At 38.5% G+C, this 22369-nt stretch overlaps 1 protein-coding gene across 2 annotated transcripts in view; it reads right to left on the reverse strand.

The window, feature by feature from the left end:
* Nucleotides 1–523: 523 nt before the first annotated feature.
* Nucleotides 524–22369, reverse strand: part of RANBP17 (RAN binding protein 17) — a 205002-nt gene continuing 183156 nt past the window's right edge. For both annotated transcript variants that reach the window (XM_070956185.1, XM_070956175.1), the window contains exons 26-28: nt 8019–8117; nt 4206–4333; nt 524–1242 (exon numbers count right to left, since the gene is read on the reverse strand). In XM_070956185.1, the coding sequence (XP_070812286.1) occupies nt 1146–1242; nt 4206–4333; nt 8019–8117 (324 nt within the window). In that variant the 3' untranslated portion in view covers nt 524–1145. The remainder of the gene's footprint in view (nt 1243–4205; nt 4334–8018; nt 8118–22369) is intronic.

Consider the following 22369-nt stretch of genomic DNA (forward strand, 5'->3'; position numbering starts at 1 on the left):
TTGAATAAAAGTATGAGAGAAATGGATGATATCATCACTGCCCTTCAAAGAAATTTTGATAAACTGCATTAATTGGATTTTGGAAATGAAAATCTCAACAGCTGCAGTTTCAAAGGGGAGAAATATATATATTATTTTGTTCTTTGGTTAATTTATGTTTCTGCATCATGTAACTAAGAAAAAGAGTTAAGATTAAACAATTGATGCCAGCCTCTAAAATTCTTTTTTTGCCATCACATTTTCATGCCGTTTGGGCATTTCATCAGTAATTAATATCACAGCTCTTGAATTAAGAGAAATGAGTTGTTCTACTCGTTTTCGGTTAACCTCTCTAAGGTAGGGCTTAACATACAAAAAAACATTCTGGCACACAAATAAAGTACTTTAGTGGGCTAAAAGAGTGTTACGTACTTATTGGGTGGCTGTTTACAGTAGCGAATGATTTACAGCTTGTTCATACAATGTTTTACCATTTAAAAACACATACGACATTTTTCCGAGAATGAAATATCTGAGATGCATGTGTGTGAAACAACATTTTATTAATATTCTACTAAAGAATGTATTCCCATTTGTAAATTTTATAAAGTACCAATTTCAGCACATTCACTTTTATTTAGGCCAAGAATTCTGTTAATATTTTTCTTAGTGACAATGTATTTAAGATGAACATTAAAAAAAAAAAAAGAGGGTACACGTAGTCATCTAGTTGCAAAATTATGCTTCCAGTCATTCCGAAGGCTTGAATAAAAGTATGAGAGAAATGGATGATATCATCACTGCCCTTCAAAGAAATTTTGAGAAACTGCATTAATTGGATTTTGGAAATGAAAATCTCAACAGCTGCAGTTTCAAAGGGGAGAAATATAAATATTATTTTGTTCTTTGGTTAATTTATGTTTCTGCATCATGTAACTAAGAAAAAGAGTTAGAAATCTGGATAAGGAAATGCAACATGGTTCTTTATGTCACATTAGAGTTTAGATTGTTCCCAGTGTTACGAATCCTTACATTTATGCCCAAGATACAAAAAGGCAGTTTTTAAAAAATATTTTCTATGAAAATCAGAATCTATCCAGCAATATAGAATGGTGCCCAACTTCAAGTTTTGTTCATTATTATTTAAACACATTTCCAGCTCTGTATCAGCTCATCATTTCTGTACTGCTTGATTCTGATACACCCTCACAACGCAAGGTTTCAGACATATCTCTGCGGAAGATGGACATATTCTGGGTGAACCTGTAATCAAAGAGTAACATGTAAAATATCTTTCCTGTGAAATAGTTTAGAATAATATAATCTGATCCCTCAAACAAAAAGTGACAGAATTCCAAAAACAAAGATACAGATGTCTTTTTGGGCATCTATTATAAAATGATCAGAAATTACCAGTTACTGACACTGGCACACCATTTTTTCATACCAGCCATAGCCATCTCATTGTTTCCGGAACACCCTTAGCATCATGGTTTGAGTTATATTTTTTGTTTTAATAGGGTTTTATTATTTTTTTAAAAAAATAATATTTATGTTATTTATATTTTTATTCTACCACCCAGGACAAGGTCTCAGGATATCTCACAAAATAAAAGCACAGCATAAAGCAGAATTTTCTGGTGATACAATAAGATTGAAACATTTTCTTTCTGTTCCTCAGACTGAGAGAATTGAAAAGGGTTATGAGAGAATGTGCTTTCTTGGGTATATGCTTATCTTTGCTGATGCCTAGATTCAAATTAAACTGATTCAATTGAATCCACACGATTGCTCCTTATGTATTTAATACATTTTCTCTCCATAACTAAAAACTAGACTCTGGTGCCATCAACCCTCTATTACACCATTGGAAAGAAATTTTCAGCTATTTAATGTTAGTGCTGCTTTCCAGGCAATCACTGTATCACTTCTATGGCAGGAGTGGATACCTAGATGGTCTCCAGATATTTTGAGCTACCACTTTCATATGTTTGAGGTACTATGGTCAATGGCCAGAGATTATTCAGATGTTCTCCTGGAAGGCTCTGGATTGGGGGAACTTAACTTCGAAAGACAATGAAATATTTTAGCAAAGTAACATTGCTTGTCAAAAAAAAGAGCTACTTCCGGATGATCACTCATCTTATAAGCGACTTCTTACATTACCTGCTGAGTGCCAATGCGGTTAATCTTTCCGATGTTATCACTTGCATTAAAATGTTATGAGAACAACAAAAATAGGTCATATAACTTCTGGGAAGCTGCTTTACAGAAAAGTGTTAAGGACTCAGAATAATAATAATAAATATGTAATATGAAAGAATGAGAAATCACATGGGGTTTACTTTTTAAAAATGTAATATTTTCCCCATATGCATGTCCTGTAGAATAAAAGGAGATGTCCATATTCTGAATCAAGTCTCTAGGTAAAATGACTGGACCAATGAAATAAGATACTGATAGAGATCTTACAGGTGGATGAATAATGGAATTGGGAAATTGGAAAAGCCACTTATTTTAAATAATTGCATCCCTTTAGAAAGGAAAGGTATATAGTTTCGGGGTGCTACTGGAGGTTCTAAGATAAGTTGCCGTGGCCAACTTGCCGCAGAATAATTTGACAAAGGACAATTCAATGTTGTATTAGTAGTTTCATTCAGTTTTATTATCGGTGACCACATTTTCATTAAAATTATTGTAACTCTTGTTATTTCTGGATTGATTTTCTTTATTTTTTTATTATTGGCCATGGTTCTGTTGAAATTATTGGCTGGCCCTGCAGTGGCAGCTTGAATGGCCCGACTAAAGTTGTGCTCGCTGGTGAATGTTGGTGCGGGGACCTCGGCTGTAGTGCTGCTCCAACCAGCCAGCCCAAGCCCTTGCTGGGCTGGCTGCTCCATCCCCACCGGAGGCTGGGTGATGCTGCACATGGGGCATGGCTCTTTGCCGGTGGCCAGCCCGGAGAGGAAGCACATGGCCTCAGCTCTGTACTCAGGGAAGCAAGGGGGAGTGGTGTGACAGCGGCTTCCCTGCTCAGCCCCGAAAAGTGATGCATGGTGCCTGCACCAGTGTCCCGAGAGAAGCAGAGAAGATCACTGCTTGCAAGCAGACAAGCAGAGGTAGCAAGCATACGCCACACTGTGGGAAAAATGAGAGGCCCTGCTGTCCCGCAGAGCCTGCCGCTGCTTGAGGGGGGGGGCATGAGAACGGCAAGAGTCAGGGAGTAGGTGAGGTGGAGCTGGCTGACTCAGGGCTGCTCAGAAGCCACCCTTGATGCAGCCAGAAGTTTGGGTGCCTCGGCTTCAGATTGCTCCCTCCCTCCCTCCCTCACACACACACACACACACACACACACAAACAGAGGTTGGAAACCTCTTTTGCTCTCTCTTTCCAAGCGCCCCATGCACAGTCCATTTGAGGAAAGGGCACGCACGGCTGGGCGCACTTGGCTGCAGGAGGAGGCCTGGGTGAAGGCGGCCTTTTCTGCAGTATCCCCCACCTTCTTTCGATTGCCCTGCAAGTGGGGGGCTCTTCCTTTGCAGAAATGGGGTGGGTGGTTTGTGCGAAGGATTGGTGGGGGGGATGTGCGGCCCTCCAGGATGGAGAGTGGGGCAAGAGAAGGCTTGGGCAGTCAAGCCAGAGAGAAAATCAAAGCGTTGGGGACTTCAGAAGGGCAGAATGTGTTTCAGAATGTGCAGCTCCTGGCTCTACCAGTGAGTGACGTGAAGTTGGCCAGGCCCACCTAATCACATGACCACCAAGCCACGCCCACCAAGCCACGCCCACAGAACCGGTAAGAAAATTTTTGGATTTCACCATTTCGCCAGAGGCACTGCGGGCAGTAAGCTGTTTCCAGGGCAGCACTGTGGGCCAGACCTAAACACCCCACTGCCCAGATTCGGCCTGTGGGCCTTGAGTTTGACACCCCTGCTCTTGAGGAAATATTTCCCAGTTGTCCATGAAGCTCTCTGGAAATGCTTTAGGCAGCCCTTTCTCAGGCTAACCGACATCACAGCACTTCTTCTGTGGAAGAAAGGTGAAATCCTCCTCCCCCAAACCGCAAGACAGTGCCTTAAGCTTTCCAAGAAAATGCAGAATATAAATGCAATAAGTAATAAAACATATCTGAATTTATAGCTTTTAACGTATGTTGTATAACCCCCCAAAATGAAAGTTAATGCATGTTAAATTTTATCATTTTACCTTTAGATATTTGTTTGGCTCACCTGTCTCTGTTTTTTACCAGCAGGTTTTGCTCGACTCCTTCCATTAGGTTTCTAAAGCACTGATGAAGGAACTCTTGCTTTTCAGAAGGCTGGCTGTTTATCAAACTTGCCCTTAATTCACTGAAGTACTGACAAGACAATGGGCAAAATAATACAATAAAAATGACTGAATTTAGCAGATCAGTGATTGTCAAACCCTGACTACAAAGCAGTTCAATTTGGGGAGAATGATTGCCTAATTTCCACTGCTTTTCAAGACGATACTGTTCTATGGCAGGAAAGATGTCTCAAGATGATTTAATCCAACTTACAGCACTGGGACATTCACATAGATATTTTTCACCTATTAAGCCACATTAAAACAACAGCTTGAGAAAATATGTAGGTCCCTTGTATCTCAGTGCCAACAGGGCAAAAAGGACAAGATTAATGCAGCACAGTCCAGAAAGTGCTAGTTGCATTTAAGTCATACAAAAATCGAAAGATACCAAGTCAGAGGCAGAATTTTAAAAGATGGTTTATGTTACACATTAAATAATAGGAACAGCAGAAGCATTCTTTTTATTTGGTATGTATTTATATCTAAGCACATATAAGATCTACTTATTCCTCATACAACCTCCCTCTGCAGTAGCTTGAGTTAAGAAGGAATGGCCCAAAGGCAGATTCAGCACCCGAATCTCCTCTGTGCCAGCCCAATAATAAAACCAGGAGTGTTACCAGGTAACACCAGGGCTGTGGCCTGATATCGAGCTGCGGCTTGTTGGAAACTGGACTGTGCAAGTGTAAAGCTCCATTTGTGCAAGTGACAAGTGAAACCATCCACTTCCTCCCCCCTCTCGGATCTGCAGAACTGGAAAGGTTGGGGAGCGCTTCACTATAGCACACATGCTACACAGGAACTTTTAGCACTTCTGTTATTTCATTTTATCCCCTGGCATTAGTGACTTCTTGTAATTGTACTTAGTTTAAAAAAGAAGAGCAAACATTTACTAATCTGAATCCAGAAATAATATCCTAGAATATTTCTAGATTAGAAATTTTGAAAATTAGTACATGTGCTGTAATAGCAGTAATAACAATTCCAAAAACCAAGCCCATCATCAACATGGTGTGCTCCAGTTGAACATAAATTTCCATAATCTAAAGTCAGCAATGTAAATGGAAAAGTTCATTATATAATCTATTGCAGAGTTTCCCCCTGTCACTGCACATTTTCCAGAAGGAAATCAAGCAATGTACTTTCACAAAAATGCCACTGGCTTGAGAAAGATGTATTTCCAAATAGCATCTAATTTTGCAATGAAACTGAAATAAACTGGCTCCAATTACCATACGGCTGGGTTTTTAAGGAATCATAGCAGTGAATGTTACAAGCATGTAGCATATTTGTTGCTGGTTGTCACCCACATCTTCAATAAATAGATTTCTTAAAATCCTCTGTCCCCGCACTGCATTCTTAAGCCAGGCAAACTCAGAATCTGCTCAGGATTTGTAGATAAATAATGCCCTACAGATACATTTTACAACGAACCTGCTCGATGATCATTAGAATGCAATATTGTTCCAGAAGAAGGAAAACTGTGCTAGTCTCATATTTCTTACTATTCATGGATGCACAGCTATATTTCCTTGTGAAATATTTAATTCCTTCTTACACTAAAGCTGCTAAAATCAAAACCACATAATTAATATAGAGCCAGGCTAATATTTAATACTATAAATCAGAGACATTGGCTAAACAAAAGTGTTGCCAAGAACAAGATTGGGAATGCATAAGACTACTTATTTCCACCTTTTATAATGATGCAGTGACTCAGGGCAGATAGAAAATGATTAGTTTTCCTCCCAAAGTAGGAAATATTGCTTCCATCTGTAAAGGATAATATTGTGATGTCATAAACTTTTTCTAAACACTGAATTTGCCCTTATTCCCTCTCAATCATTTTAAAAGAACTGCTTCTCGTATGGAGCTTGGATTTAAATCACAATAATACACCAAGAAGATGAATGACAGTGCTATTGGATATGGTTAAAATTGGATCCTTCAGCACAGGTGAATGATGAGACGGCGCTTCTATACTTGATATATTTTCTTCTTCTATTAGTTTCCTACCAGAGCTGGGATTTCAGTTTGAATTTTAATGTATGCGGCTGCTGCTAATCTTAGTGTCTTATATTTTCCCAGCACCATCTTATTGTATAGACAATTCATTCTCCAAAGCAGTAATGCACTGCCACTTGTGACTGCCCAAGAGATAAATAGATTTGGAATAAAGTCAGAACTTGCATTGAAGTATGGAGAACACTCCAGGTCAATATCATCAGAAACAATCCCTTAGCATCCACTGCAAGCTTGTACATGTACAGAATAGCTGATATTGTATTGTACTGTACTGAAAGAAACAGGTCTCTTTCTGGCATCCAACTTCGGCTTGAAGTCCAGACGCCAAGTGCAACCCTCGCAAAACTCAATGATATGAAAAATACTGGAGCCATCAAGACTGAGTATCAATGGCTAAAAAACCCCAAACGTTTTAATGGTCACTTGGAAACTTCAGAATTTTTGTTGGGAACTGTTTTCTTTGAGAGGCTCAGGTGCGGGGAGTTGACTGAATACAGGAGAGGATGCTAAAACATTTTGAAAAACACTCATTATATAGGAGAGTCTGAACTATCCCCAGGACAGTAACAAAATGAACTGTACCAAAGGTTTGGGATAAATACATATCAACATCAAAATATTAAAACAGGTTTATGCATACACTGGGTATACAGTGAGCCTGCTTGCTCCATAAAAATAAAGAAAAGGACACTTATTTGCAAAGCAGAAGAGTAAATGAAGAGGCTGCTCTGAGTATGTGAGATCATCTGCAATCTTATGGAACTACTCAACAATCAATATGAAACATTTAAGAGAAAATATTGTGCAATACTGATCAACTATAGCATAGTCACATTAGATCACAATTCCATAACAGAATACTATATGAAAGTATGGGCTGATAGCCAAGTTGCTACTTTACCGGATGACATCAAATTACAAATGATAATTTCTTAAGAAAAATATGCTTTCAATCTTTGATTGAAGATCAAACTTTCCAGCCAGGTCATAATAAATTCAAATTGCTGCTAACCAATCATCTATAGTTCTTCTTTTAATTCTTGCTTATCACGAGTAATTGATTTGTATTATTGGATTTTCCTTCTATCACTGCGGAAGAACAAGACTGTTCTGAGATGCAACATACAACATCTCAGCTTTAGGATTTCTCAAAGGAATTGCTGATTGCCCTCCTCTGTTCTATATAATAACAGGCACTAGGTTGAACCCATCTCAGTTAGAACCTACTTTGACCTCCACTCAGATTTAGGATTGAAACTTTCCAATGGATGATCTTTTACTGAAGATGAATGAGGATGTGCAATCTCCCAGCAGCTCTTAATATAATGGAAATTTTGGTGAGCTACCACAACAATAAAATAATAGAAATAACAGCTATAAAATGCAGACAATGTCTTGTGATGTTCTGTATATGTGGAAATAAATGCTCATATACCAAGTATCATGATGCTCATCTTAGACAAATCATGTATGTTTCTTTCATATTCAAGGAAGGCAATGGATTCAACAGCTTTTGCAATCAGAACAGGACATCATGAGTTCAAGTTTACACTTTTTGAGCATTTCCATTCAGATGCCTTTAAAAGGGGATACGGAATTCAGTTTTTTTTTTTTTTTTTTTTTTTTAGCAGAATCCAGTGCTAAGTCTACAAGCAGACTTGTGCTATTTGTAGCTATGGGATACTTACTTTTCCATTGAGGAGTATGAGACCCAAGAGTGGTCTTGATACAGACCACTGATTTCTACAATCCTCAAAAATTATAGTGTTCATAAGGATGGACATCATCTGAAAGAAAGAAAGAATTTTCTTCAGGAAAAAGTATATGTTGAAATATTTAATATGCTCATTATACATCTTAAGACTACAGTGCTGGAATTTTTATTTAGTATGAGGCTTAAAAAAAACAGACAGGAAAGCTCTTCTGGAATATACAAAGTGTTAAAGAGAGAATTCATAGATGAGGAATTGTAAAAAAACGATTATTCCTAAATCAGTCAGTAATCACTTTCTGTTACCCTTCAGATAAATATTTGCACAGCCTATTAGGAGATACCGGATCAATTCTGGGCAGGATGCAGTTAAAGATTTTGAAGGTACTTTTATCATTGTCCATAATTTGCTTTGAAATTTTAAACACCTGCCTCCGAAACAGTACAAAATAAACAAGCAAAGATGGCAGAACACTCACATTGACAGTACAGTACCCTTAGCACAAACAGTAGATAATGCTTAATCAGGTTTAGAGTATTACACTTATAAAATCTGTCCATTAAGCTGTAACATACTACTGTTATAAATAAAGCATCCAACCCAATATCAAACACAAAGAAAATGGGGAAAAATCTTAAATTATTTTTCCAAGGCCAAGAAGTAACAGTGAACTGAGTCCCTAGAGAATTAACCACACACTGCAAGCCAGACTGTAATAACTGCCCAAGAATAAGTCAAACAACATGTTTCACTAAATGAAAAGAGATATTCGGAGCCCTGCAAATCACTCAGAACAAGGAAATTATCAAAGATTACTTGAAACTTCAGCACAAAAAGTACACTGTAGAATAAAAGCAAGGCTTCACTTTATTGCTGCCAGTACATGTGGAGAGCAAGCCCGTAGCTTTTGTAAAAAAGCGATACAATGGATCGTGTATGAAATATGCTAAAATGCCTTTTCTATCTATATATATCCCAATATTAAAATAATTTTAATAATTTGTCTATGGAAAAATAAAGACATTTGTACATTATTTTGATATTAAATCTACCGCAAAAGTTCAGATAAAAAAAAAATACTTCTTCTTGCTTTTATTTGTATATGAATGCTCTGGCATTCCATCTATTAATTCATCCATTGTGGTGATTTACCTGAAAAAACAACAACCTTGGGAACATCTCTGACTAATTTCTATCACAATATCTTTAAATAGGATATTTCCCCACAGCAATAATTTGTTTAAATCAGCTCCTTATTTGGGGACATAGACTTAATGGTCTCAGATTCTGGCTACATATAGAATATCTTTAGCTTGTTGGACTTCAATATGCTTAGGACCAGTGGTGGGTTGCCCCAGGTTTGTGCCGGTTCTACAGAACCTGTAGTAAAACCGGCGGGAGGCTCCGCCCACCGACCCCGACATCATCAGAACGCTTCTGCGCATTCATAGAAGAGCACGCGGCCCCATTGCGAACCGGTAGTAAAGGTAAGTAGAACCCACCCTGCTTAGGATATTTGGCAAAAGGCCTCGTAGATTGTAGATTCTAGGGAAAGTCATTCCATTTTAGCTGTGGTGGAAAATCTGAAAAAGGAGAATAAGCTGTTGGGGGTGGGTGGGGGGGAGAGAGAAAATGATGAAATGATGGTTCTCCTCCTTTCTCTCCGACTGGTCGCAGTCTATGTTGATAGGGGGGCAGAGGTCGATCCTGAGGCCCCTTGTATGTGAGGTTCCACAAGGATCGGTCCTCTCGCCCCTTCTGTTCAACATTTATGTAAAGCTGCTGGGCGAGATCATCTGTGGTTTTGGGGTGAAGTACCACCAGTACGCTGATGACACTCAGCTGTACATCTCCACCCCGGATCACCCCAATGATGCCCTTGAAGTGATGTCCCGGTGCCTGGAGGCCGTGCGGATCTGGATGGGGAGAAACAGACTCAGACTCAACCCATCCAAGACCGAGTGGCTGTGGTTTCCAACGTCCCAATATAGTCAGTTGGTGACATCACTGACTATTGGGGGCAAGTCGTTGGCCCCAACGGATAGGGCTCGCAACTTGGGTGTCCTCCTGGACTCACGGCTTTCTTTAGAAGAGCATTTGACAGCTGTGGCCGGGAGGACTTTTTATCAGGTCCGCCTGATTCGCCAGTTGCGTTCCTTTCTGGATCGGGACTCGTTACGTACGCTCACTCATGCCCTCGTCACCTCACGCCTGGACTACTGTAATGCTCTCTACATGGGGCTCCCCTTGAGGAGCACCCGGAGGCTCCAGCTAGTCCAGAATGCAGCCGCGCGGGTGGTTATGGGAGCGACGTGGCGCTCCCATGTGACTCCCCTCCTGCGCGAGCTGCACTGGCTCCTGGTGGTCTTCCGGGTGCACTTCAAGGTTTTGGTCACCACCTTTAGAGCGCTCCATGGCTTAGGACCAGGGTACTTATGAGACCGCCTTCTGCCACCAGTAGCCTCTCACCGACCAGTACGCTCCCATAGAGAGGGGCTCCTCAGGGTGCCATCGGCCAAACAGTGTCGACTGGCGGCCCCCAGGGGGAGACCCTTCTCTGTGGGGGCACCTGCCATCTGGAATGAGCTCTCCTCGGAGATACGGAGGATCCCAGATTTACGCACGTTCCGCCGCGCCCTCAAAACATTTTTATTCCAGCAGGCTGGTCTGGCTTGACTCTCCCTTTTAATTTGCTTTTAAGTTTTATACAAATTGGGTGTTTTTAAATTCGTTTTTTGGGCCAAAATTATTTAATATACTTTTAAATGTTTTTTAACTTTTGTATGACATACTTTTATCTTGTGGCTGTTCACCGCCCTGAGTCCTTCGGGAGTAGGGCGGTATATAAATAAAATAAAATAAATAAATAAATAAATGAATTCTTCTCCAGTAAGCCATTTCCTGAAGGGGGCAGCTGGAAGACCAGCTCCAGAAATCCACTGCTTTAGCTAGCCACCTAAACTTCTCTCTGGATCCACTCAATCCAGCTTTGTACTAGACACTGCTAAGAATCAAGCTTCCTTTCACTTGTTATAAATACTTTCAGCCAGCCCAGGTTACAAACTACTCTTAACCAGAGGCAGGAGAAACAAAACTAACCTGCTGACCTTTACGTCTTCCAGGTATTCCTTTTAATTCCCACACAAATGCATGTCACAAAGCCTTGAATCATCACAATTTATATGGAGCCCCGTTGCCACCAGAACCAATGAAACTGGGAATAGTTAAACTGCAAGAGGGACTCATTTGAATCAGAATGCTTGTTTGAGGAGGAGAAAGAAAGAAAGAAAGAATTTAAGAACACAAACCATATAAACCCCCTGGAATTTATGGGGGGGGGGGGGAGTTACTTTGGCCTCTTTATTTTAGTTTCAATGGAACAAAACTAATTCAACTAGGACCTGAAGATTTCCAGATGAAGAAACTTTAAGATTTTTTTCTTCTATGATCCCAATTTACCCTTCTAGCTGAAGTCTCATACAGTGAGATGATACTTTTCTCTCCACTGGTGGATCACTGAAAAGTGCAAAGGAGTTGGTATGACTTCGAAGATCTTTTCCAAATGTATGGATCTATGTCTTTTGGAAACTGTTGCTCATGCAAATCGAAATGATAAGTCTTCAAAGACCTACGTAACGACAGGAAAGTAACTGGTGCTTACTTTTCAGCATACGTGGGAGAGATTAAGAATTCAACAATTGGAAGTTGTGGTTACATCTGTCTAGACAGAGTATTGGTCAATTTCATTGCCTATTTTGAAATTTGGATGGTGGCTTCTTAAAGCTGGCTTCATTTCCAGCTGATCTTAGATAAGCAGCGTAAAGTTTGTCTCTGGTATATAGAATTTAGAAGCTGCTTAGTGAAACAGAGTGCTTGTTTCATCCTACAGCATTTTCATTGTTAAAAGAATTTCAGGTCTAGGAAAGAATCTCCACCATTTTCAAAAGATGTTGCTGTTACAGGAAAAAGAGCAGGCAATAGTAGGCAAGGCATCAATGGCTTGAATCTAAAGCAGAATTCATAATCTTCAAAGTCTGCCATTGCTTTTTATATGCAATACTAGCATCCAACTGCCTACGAGATCAAATGCCCACTGTGATTACCCATGAAATTTAAAATAGTTCTGAATGAATATCTGATTTTGTGTATCAGCATCTAATTTTGCCTGATTTTCTGAAGGGTCCAGTAATGTAGTTTGTTTTGAAAGAAATATATAAATTTAAGAGGAGAACATTACACACAAGAATTGTTTTGCTCCCCTTTATTATGAGCTTAATAAAAAGCTAAATGTGAATTCAAAGACTGCTGCTGGCCTGTGATTTTGACAGGGTGGATAACTAGCCAAGCTAAACTATAAACTGGGGTTTTTTTTTAGCTCAGAGAAAATATTAAAAGCAACACAAGGTAGATGCAAAAAAAGACACTAGTCAGGTGCTGACCCATTTACTTAGACACCAGCCTCCAAAATAACAGGAATATAAATTGCATAGAAGACTGTGTTGGAGATAAAGCAGAATGCTCACAAAAAGTAAATTTATGTATTTTACATAAATTATGTAAGCAAAATATTTATATCTTTTATTTGAAAATATCCCCAAGACAGAATGTAATAATAAAATATTCAGGCTAAAATATAAAGCCAGAATAGAAATAAAACCAGGGTAGATTACTGCTATGGGCAAACTTACACATCATACTTAGAGCAGAATAATTTGTCCAGCTGGCCTAAATTCATTTCTATTGGAATCATAATTTGAATTTACCAAGCCTGAATCAGAAATCTGTTTTGAATATTCTTTATAAGTAATATTTAAAAAAAACAAGAAAGAAAAACAAATTATGAAAGAATAAATGTGATTTTAGACTTTAGCTAAAGTCAAAAGTGGGTTTTTAAGAGTCAGGTTAGCTTGGCTACCTGGTGTGTCATGGAGGGTGGGCTATTCCAAAAAGGGATGCCCCCTCAGAGGAAAAGTGACAATCCAGATGTTGTAGCAGGCCATTGTTCCAAGTTCGTAATAGCTTCTAGGAAACTAATTAAATTGGATACAAACCTGCAATTTCGGGAAAAATTGTAATCAATGGAGAATATGAACAAAATTTAGAAACAAATGAATTTTTCCGTGTGTATGTACGTACAGGGTTAACATGGAACATTTTAAACCTGAGTTAGCACTCTGATGTTGTTGCTATAAAAGAGGAGGGGAGAAAGATGCCATTGTACGTTGCTTTTCAATATACAAGGTAAGGGAGGTAATAACAGAGCTTTCTTTTGCTCCACTTAGACCTTGGAGAGGGAGAGCACATGCCATGTCTAATTTTGAGTATAATATTTTATGAAAGTACCAACAAATTCAAAAAGATTCAGATGAAGGCAACAATGATAAAAGGTTTTTGAATAGTTCACAAGTCAAGAAAACCTGAAGGAAATGAAAAATTTGAATTTATTGCCTGTCTTTTTCATAGGTGAATGATCCAGAATTGAGCATTGCCCTCTGGATTGAACCCTGATGAAAGGTAGGTCTCTTTACTCCAGAAAAAAGGTCAGTTTCTCTGGTAAAATAGACTGAAGTTTTAGATATGTGGGAGAATTGAAGCCAAACATGTCATTAGCAGAGTATGAAAGGTAACAATTTTTTTTTATTGCAACCATGTAAATAATACCCCTAGTGCACCCTATTAACATTGCATTTTATAATCCTTCCAGCCTAATCAGATTACTGTATTTTTAATCACTGTGTATAGATATTCTCATTCCTATCCAGTATGATAGATGTAAAAGCATATCATATGTCAGTGATGGCTAACCTTTTTGCCATCGTGTGCCAGGAGAGGGGGGGGGGGGCGGGGGAGGTTCATGCACGTGTGTGCCCACACCAATAATTCTATGCGCCCTGCCCTGAGCATGCATGCGCAACTCCTCCCCCCCGCTCCTGGCACGCAATGGCCTGGTAGGCCCGTTTTTCTTTCTTACCTGGTTCCAGATCCTCTCTATTTATCTGGGAAGGGCGAAAACAGCCTTTCTCACTCCCTTGGAGGGCCTCCGGAGGCCTCTCTAGGAGTCTCTAGGAGCCCCTCTAGGAGTCTCTAGGAGCCTCTCTAGGAGTCTCTGGAGGCTGGGGACAGCAAAAAAGTCACTTCCTGTCCCACCGGGAGTTGGGAAATGGGCCATTTTAGGCCTTTGGAGAGCCTCCGAGGGAGTGGGAAAGGCTTCTTTTCGCCCTCCATAGATGCATAGAGAGGATCTGGAGCCAGGTAAGAAAGAAAAATGGGCCTTCCCCACGCCCCCCCGGCCCTTCGGAGGCAGGAAACAGCCTGTTTCCCTACTTCTGGTGGGCCCAGAAGGCCCGAAAATCAGCTGGCCGGCATGCCATGCACGCCAGAACTGAGCTGGTGTGCCCACTGATATGGCTACGTGTGCCATCTGTGGCACGTGTGCCATAGGTTCGCCATCACGGTCATATGTCATCTTTCACAATTATCAAAGAAGTTTAAGCTCTTCACCCAAACTATCACTAGCTGAAACAGAAATAAAAATAACAGCTCTTGCAGTGTGGATCCTCATGTACTGATCACCATAAACAAACCTCTGTCTCAGTAGCAGCCCATATTTATTTCCCACCCCTCACACACACACAGTATTTAGAAACCATCTATCTCCATCACAGAGTGACTCCGATATAGTTTGTGTTAGGCATCCAAGGGTAACTTCCTCAAGTTAGACAGGCTAGGCTGTTCACAAACAAGCCTAGGAAAACTCTACTTAGGACCTCAAAAGCGAGCTTGGATAGAGACCCATATGATATAAATCATTATGAGATAGTTTAATATGTTCAGCACTCCATTCTTCAATTCCCTATTAGTACATATTAACAATTGTATCAATCACAAACTGCTGCATATAGTTCCCATACATTGTACACTACCGGGCAACCTTATTTAATCAATTGACACTGGTTGTGGGAGGTTGGAATTACATGCAGTCTAGGACCGGGTCAAAGTAGATTTTGAATGAGGCCCAAATTCAAGGAATTTTCTTTAAAAATTGGTTGAAAGAGACAGGTGTTATTAGCACCTCTACCACAAAAAAATTTATATAATATAGGGAATGTAAGCCCCAGTGATCACCGGATTAATGTTCAGCACTTCAGAAAATAGATGGGACTCAGATGATGTAGTATCAATGTGAGTATCTGATGATGTTTCTATGATCCTAGCAACCAATTTCATACCTGAATTCCATACACAGTAAACAAAACGAAGCACTTCATCTATAGGCAAGTAACAATGGCTTCTCGCAAATATTTCCTGAAACAGATTAATTTGGAATTGACCTGTCCATTAGCCATAAGCTTCTTGGACAAATTAATGCCATTACATGGAATCATCATACACAACACATGGAAACATCGAAGTACTGAAGCAATACTTTGATCATTAAATTGTATGTTAATTTCCACATTTATGTAAAATGTGTAATTCTATATTCTATTGTTCTTGCTATTTTGCACTCAATCCCTATTCAATCAACCTTGGTCCTTCAAGCCTGAAATCTGTTCAGCTCGGAGCTAAAACATTTCTCTTCTAACCAATACAAGCAAAACCAAACCAAAACAGAACAAAACAAAACCCTCCTAGCAGACTGAAGAAGATCCAATTTCAATCCCTGGCAACTTAAAAAAAAAAAAAAGCGGGGGGGGGGATCTCAGGGGTAAAGATACTCCTTTGCCTGAGGCTTTGGAAAGCTGTTGCCTATGTCACAGACAATACTGGGCAAGATGGACCCAACCGAATGTACATATGGAACCATTATTTAATTTAGCACCTTTAATACTCAGGGAAAAAGTCTCACCGTAACCTTTGTCTCATCCATTTGTTTCTAGGGTGTATGAAGATAAAAATGGCACTCCGTCTTGCATTACCTTGTACAATTGTAACTTGTCATATAAACAATATCCTTTGTACCAAAGTAGAGAATATTTCTTTGAGGATAATCAAAAATTCTCAGTGTAAATCTTGAGACAGAGCATTATGTCATCTTGAAGTCAAACCAGCTGATAAGAGTTGATTTCAATCAATCAATCAATCAATCAATCAATCAATCAATCAATCAATCGCATTTATATACCACCCAGCTCATTATAAATGACTGGTAGATTTACAATAAAAGAGAGCATAAAACAAATGAAAAATATACAAATATTGTTAAAAGATGAAGAGGGAGTCCTCAAGGCACCAGACACCCCAAGGGCTGTATACGACTCTTGGATCCCCATGCTAGTTGGCAGAGCCAGGTCTTAATGCTCTTCCAGAAGGCCAAATGAGGCGGTGTGTGTGTGTATTAAGTTCTGTAAACCACTTTAGATATAAGAAGTCCTTATCTTAAGCAGCACTTTATTTATATTTTCACACATATATGCAGTAGTAAGTGGGAAGGAGTTAGTAAACAATGGGTTCAAAAAGAGTTGCAATTCAGAAGGTTTAGAAAATGCCAGACAGCTATTCTGCAGAAAGCAAATCTATCAATGGAACATAGAGAAGTAGAAGAGAAAAAAACAACAGCAATCACTATCAGTTTCTGTCCTTTCCCCCCAAATTAATGAAAGAACCTCTGGTTTAACAATAGAATGACTTAATGGTGGATTATTTGAATAAGCAAAGGAAGGAGGACAAAGTTAGGATTAATTTTAAAAAAGACATTTCTCTCATAGAAATGTCACGAAAACTGGAGACAAACTGTCACAAAGAAGAATACAATACAATCTGTTACATCTTACGATTTTAAAACAGGAGTAAAAAAAATGAACTCCTCTTTTTAACTTTCAACACTTGCAAGACATTCTTGTAGCTTCAGAGGCCCTCAAAATTAATTAAAAACAACATGTTGTCTACCTCTTTAAAAAAAACATTGCATTTGCATTAAAACAATGCTGTGAACTTACAAAATGTAGGGCAAAAATATAAGCTAACATCCCTTTCTGAAATGGAAAAGATATGCTAGAAGAAGGCAATTTAGATCAGAGAAAATAGACAATCCAGCCCTTTTTCCTGTTCACTAATCTGCCATTCCTCAAATGATTTGTTCTAGAATCAGGATCCAAATCTGTATTTTTAAAGAAAAGATCAGTCACTCCTCCACTTTTGAGTATTTGTTTTCTGCAAGAAAGTAATATGAAGAGTATCCTTTGCAAGCAATATATAGTTTGACCTTTTTTCTTTAAACTTCCCATCTTTCCTGCTTCCAAGATGTTTTGGAACTGCAGTTCCCAGAATTCCCAGTAAAACCATATGAACAGATTGCTTAAAATTATGTTATTACTTTAGCTTTAACTACACTGAAAAGGACTGGTCTTGAAAAGAACATGAAAGAACATGGCATTTCTCATAAGTTTTCTTTTTAAATTTTTTGTAACATCCAATTCTGGTCTATTCATCTATTTGTTCTGTGTGTGTGCAGAGAATTATCTCTGCTTATCACTTTTTAAAAAATTTTGAATGCAGAAAGCCTAGCATCTCTAATTAAAAGGATGAAAGACTAAGAGATAAAGATTTACTAGAACGACTTAACATTATCTTGACTGAATGAATTACTGTCTATCAACAGCAGGCAATCTTTTTTTGGATCCTCAAATTACATAAGCCAATAGGTCAGAACTACTAACTGGGTCCCCATATACAGACACATACTCCTGCACTCTGGGTGCACATACACACTAAGGCTTTAATCTTTACTCTTCCCACAATGCTGCGTAGTTGAGGTTAAAGTAAGCTTAATGTAACTGAGATGGCTTTTTTCTACTGATATTATCATAGCGAGAAAAGAAAAGGCACAACTGCAAAGTGTTTCTGGCAGTGTAAAGGGAATAGTGAGACTGGCCTTTGCGTAACTAAGCAGAAAAGACTGCCAAAACCTGCCCACCTCTGGAAGAGATGGGGGAAAAAAAATCAGACCAGATATAAGGTAATTATAATTGCACTTCCCAATTATTTTCTTCCTTGATTCAGGAAGACATTTAGAAAATAACGCTCAGACTTAGTTATGTCTCTCAGTTTACATTATCAAATAATATATAATGGTATTTCTTTACTGATTAAAAAGCTAGTATTCTATCATCTCTTACATTTTATTACAGAAACTACAGTATTGACAGCTGGCAAGCCTTTGAAAGAGCTGAGAAGGTATTAAAGCAAATAGCTGCCTTTAATCTGATAGTAAATCCAACTGAAATGGGGAGGCAGGAAATAGAAATGTGACTTTCTTAAAAATAATAGCTATAATCCATCTGCTGCACGTACAAATAAGTCTAGAGAGATAGAGCTTAGAGTAAGACAAGACCTAAATGCTGTTGCTGCTGTGTTAGCTCAAGAGAATATTGCTGAGACTTCTTCTTACGAAAGTCAAGAGAGGTGTGCCTGATTGGACCACATGCCTAGGATACAGAATAATAGAGTTGGAAGAGACCTTGGAGGTCTTCTAATCCAACCCCTTGCTAGAGCAGGAGGCCCTATACCATTTCAGATAAATGGTTGTCCAGTCTCTTTTTTGAAAGTTTCCAGTGATGGGGCACTCACAACCTCTGAAGGTAAGCTGTTCTATTGGTTTTTTTTTTTTTTTTAATTTGATTTATATGCCGCCCTTCTCCAGAGACTCAGGGCGGCTTACAATGCGCTAAGCAATTGATTGATTGCTCTCATTATTAGGAAATTTCTCCTTAGTTCTAAGTTGCTTTATTTTATTTATTTTAGTTCTGGGTTGCTGATTTTGTGTTGCTTCATGATGCTGTTCATTGTGAAGCAACACAAACATCAGAATATTTTTTTTTTTTTGCCTTTTTGCTCTTATCTATTCAAGATTCCACTAAAGCTCTTGATGTTTGAGTAAGCAAAGCAACTGACAGATGTTTCCAATCTATCTGTGATTTTTAAGGTGCAGATTTTTCTCCCACAAGGCTGGAATAACTGATGGCAAAATGGATTCAGTGAACAGCCAATTGGGCTGCTGTTTGGCATTCTTCAGCCTGAAAACTCACAGACATCCTTTCCTCACAGTGCACAACATGCCCACATATTGGAGGTTATGATGAACTTGAGGACTTGTTCAAACATTTTTCTCCTTTGGGCAATGCAAGCATAAGCCTTTGTTGAACTTACTCCCAATGTGTCTGCACTGAATTTTCAGGGATTGGAGAGCATTGTGTCTTTGGACATCATGTGATTAATGAGAAGAAGAAAAAAAATCATCATCCGTTACAAGTGTCTCTTGAGAGAAGAAAAGGTGCAGGCAGCCTATTCTTTTGAAAACCAGCCTATCGTGCCTTTTCTAATAATGGGCTTAGCAGCAGGGTCATAGAAAAATATGATTTTAGACAACCAATAATTTTGTATCTGTCCCTAAACTTCTGCTGGAACCTCTCTTATCCATTTTACTCCTAACTGGGGACAGAATCTATGTCATCCTTTTTCAGTACATGATAATAGCAAAGGAACTTCTCTACATGTTTCTATTAGAAATTGTTTTGAGAAAGATTATCTTTATCAGGTTGCTGGAACCATAAGTTTTTCAAGATGATACCTTCCAGGTACTCTGGACTACAGCTCATCATCTGGCTAGGCTGAGGATTAAATGCTGTGCCTTAATTAAGGTACAATATTGTGGAACACATTTTTAAAAACTAGAGTAGGAAGAGAAAGAATGTGGGGATTACTTTTCCTGCCAATCTCGTAAATTCTTACTTTGTAGTGACTCCTATTTGGAATCAATTTTTAAACTTATTCATTTCCTTATATACAACTAAATATTACTAAAAACTATGACGATTAATACAATTTAGCAGATCTGCCTAAGTTTTAAATTTCTTATTGAACAGAGAGGCTTCCAAAGGATCATCATTAAGCAAGGTAGTTTTTAGGAGACATGCTGGAAATTTGCATTCTTCAATGCATCCACTTACAGTATCTTTGCTTTAAAACTGTTTTTAAACACTCTGTTCTAAAACTTGCCCTGTGACCAACTTGCAACTTAAAAGCACATTCTCATAAAATGACTGCTGAGATACTTAATCAGAAAGATGAAATAGAGATGTCATGAAGTTGGCAATCGCACCTACTTATTGCACAATAAAAAGTAATCATAATCTTTTTCATTTCATATAATTCCACATGAATTTGCATAACCACTATCTAACAGAAGAATTTAAATCTTCCTGAATATTTTTTTTCACTGTAACTATTATACTAATGTGCTCATCTTCTTGGATTCCTCTGATTAGCTGATGTTCATGAAAATGTGTACTAAAGAACAGAATATTGTTCTTCATGGCAAAAAAAGTTGATTAACTTTCTGTGAATTCATATGAAGTGAGCTACTACACAAAGGCTTCTATTTTTGCTGCTCCAATGACAATACAACCCCACAGATACTGAACATAACTCAGCAGCAGGGTCCTCCTCTACACCAGCATGCATAGTTTATGTAATGCAAAAGAAGATACAAGCATGTCACACAGGTTATGGAGTCCTACAGAGCCTTACTCAATAAATACAAGCTAAGATAGTGCTCAACCTTGGGAACATTGAGAAATGTGTGGATTCTCACTTCAACATGCTGGCTGGGAAATCCCAGGAGTTGAAGTCCAAACATTTAAAGTTCCCAAGGTTGAGAAACAAGTTGGTGAGATATGAGCCACCGTGGTGCAGTGGTTAGAGTGCAGTACTGCAGGCTACTTCTGCTGATTGCCAGCTGCCTATAATTTGGCAGTTCAAATCTCACCAGGCTCAAGGTTGACTCAGCCTTCCATCCTTCCAAGGTGGGTAAAATGAGGACCTAGATTATTGGGGGCAATATGCTGACTCTGTAAACAGCTTAGAGAGGGCTATAAAGCACTGTGAAATGGTATATAAGTCTAATTGCTATTGCTATAAACAGAGGAGCAAAAATAGGTATGGGTGCTTGTTTTAATTTTAATTTGTCCAGTTTTTTTTTTCTTCCTTCTCTCTTTATTTCCTTCACAATAGTCTGTAGGGGATCACACTTGGCAAAGTTCAAAAACCACTCAAAAATATTCAAGGGAAATTTGTAGTCTTGGAGACATAGATCACTTATCCCTATTTAAGGGATTCAACAGATTTCACTTTAAACTCTTACTCATTCTGAGAGTGAAAAAGAGACAGGTCGTAGGATGAAATGTAATATAAGAGTAACTTAAAGACTTGTTTCCATAAATTTAATATAGTTTTTTTTTATCAGAAATTGATTATGTATTACCTATATGATGATGTTACCTATACAGAACAGCTCCATTTAAAGCAGAAAAAATATTCAACAATGGTCAGCTAATTAAAACTGTCTAGGAATGAAAGATACAATCTTCCCATGCAATTTGTTTTTCAGACACTGAATATGAAATCTCTTCTATTTTACAAAATAAATAACAATCTTTGTTTTTAGAGGAAGGCAGTTAAGTTGTCTGAAAACAGGGGAGTATGATCAACAGCTGAAGTAGAATTCAATTAAGTTCAACTTGCCATTTGGCCACATCCACTGTATTCTGGAGTCAAAATGGAAATAGTTTTGACTGTTTCAAACTTTTCATTATCTTCAGAGGAAAGAAATAAACTTGTAAAAGAAAACCCAGGTTAAAACAAAACAAATTTTGTTTTATGCCAGCCCTATTAGAATTATAATTTCATCAAGAAAACCTATAGACAAAACTCCCATTACCAAGTTAACAGGAAGGAACTGTATTTCTTAAATTCTTTGCACTTAGTATTCCTCCAAATGTACTATCAAAATCAAACAGTGCATTATAAATATGCAACAAAGTTACAAATAAGATGCAAACACTAGCATCCTAATGTTTTCATTTAATTACCCTTGAAACGCATTCTATTTAATATTCATTACTCAAAAGCCAATTTAAAAGGGAAAGAGGTGATGGTACTTATTCAGAAAGACATGCTTTCATTCACAGCAATAGTTATCTAATATACGGAAGTTAATAAAGCAGATTAATCTACAAGTCCCTTTAAGCCATCACTGAGTTTAGAACAACTGCCTCTTTGACCTTTAACCCTCCTGCTGTGCACCAGTAGCAGGTGCCAGCTGCGCTAAAATGACGGCTGACGTGGTTGAACGCAAAGGTCTTTTCTTACTTTGCTTCGACCAGCAGTTGACCCTGTAGGAGCAATTATTTCATCTGCGGGCCTAAAGGGTACAAAAAACCAGAAACTGATAAACAAAAAGCATACAGACACCAGCTGTCTAGCCTGAGGGTACACCTCGTCCCATTGACACCTCTAGCAACTTTTTTTTTTTGAAAGCCGAATTATAC

This window comes from Pituophis catenifer, unplaced genomic scaffold (assembly GCF_029215685.1).
Source record: "Pituophis catenifer annectens isolate HBS135680 unplaced genomic scaffold, rPitCat1.0.hap2 SCAF_1, whole genome shotgun sequence".
NCBI lineage: Eukaryota > Metazoa > Chordata > Lepidosauria > Squamata > Colubridae > Pituophis > Pituophis catenifer.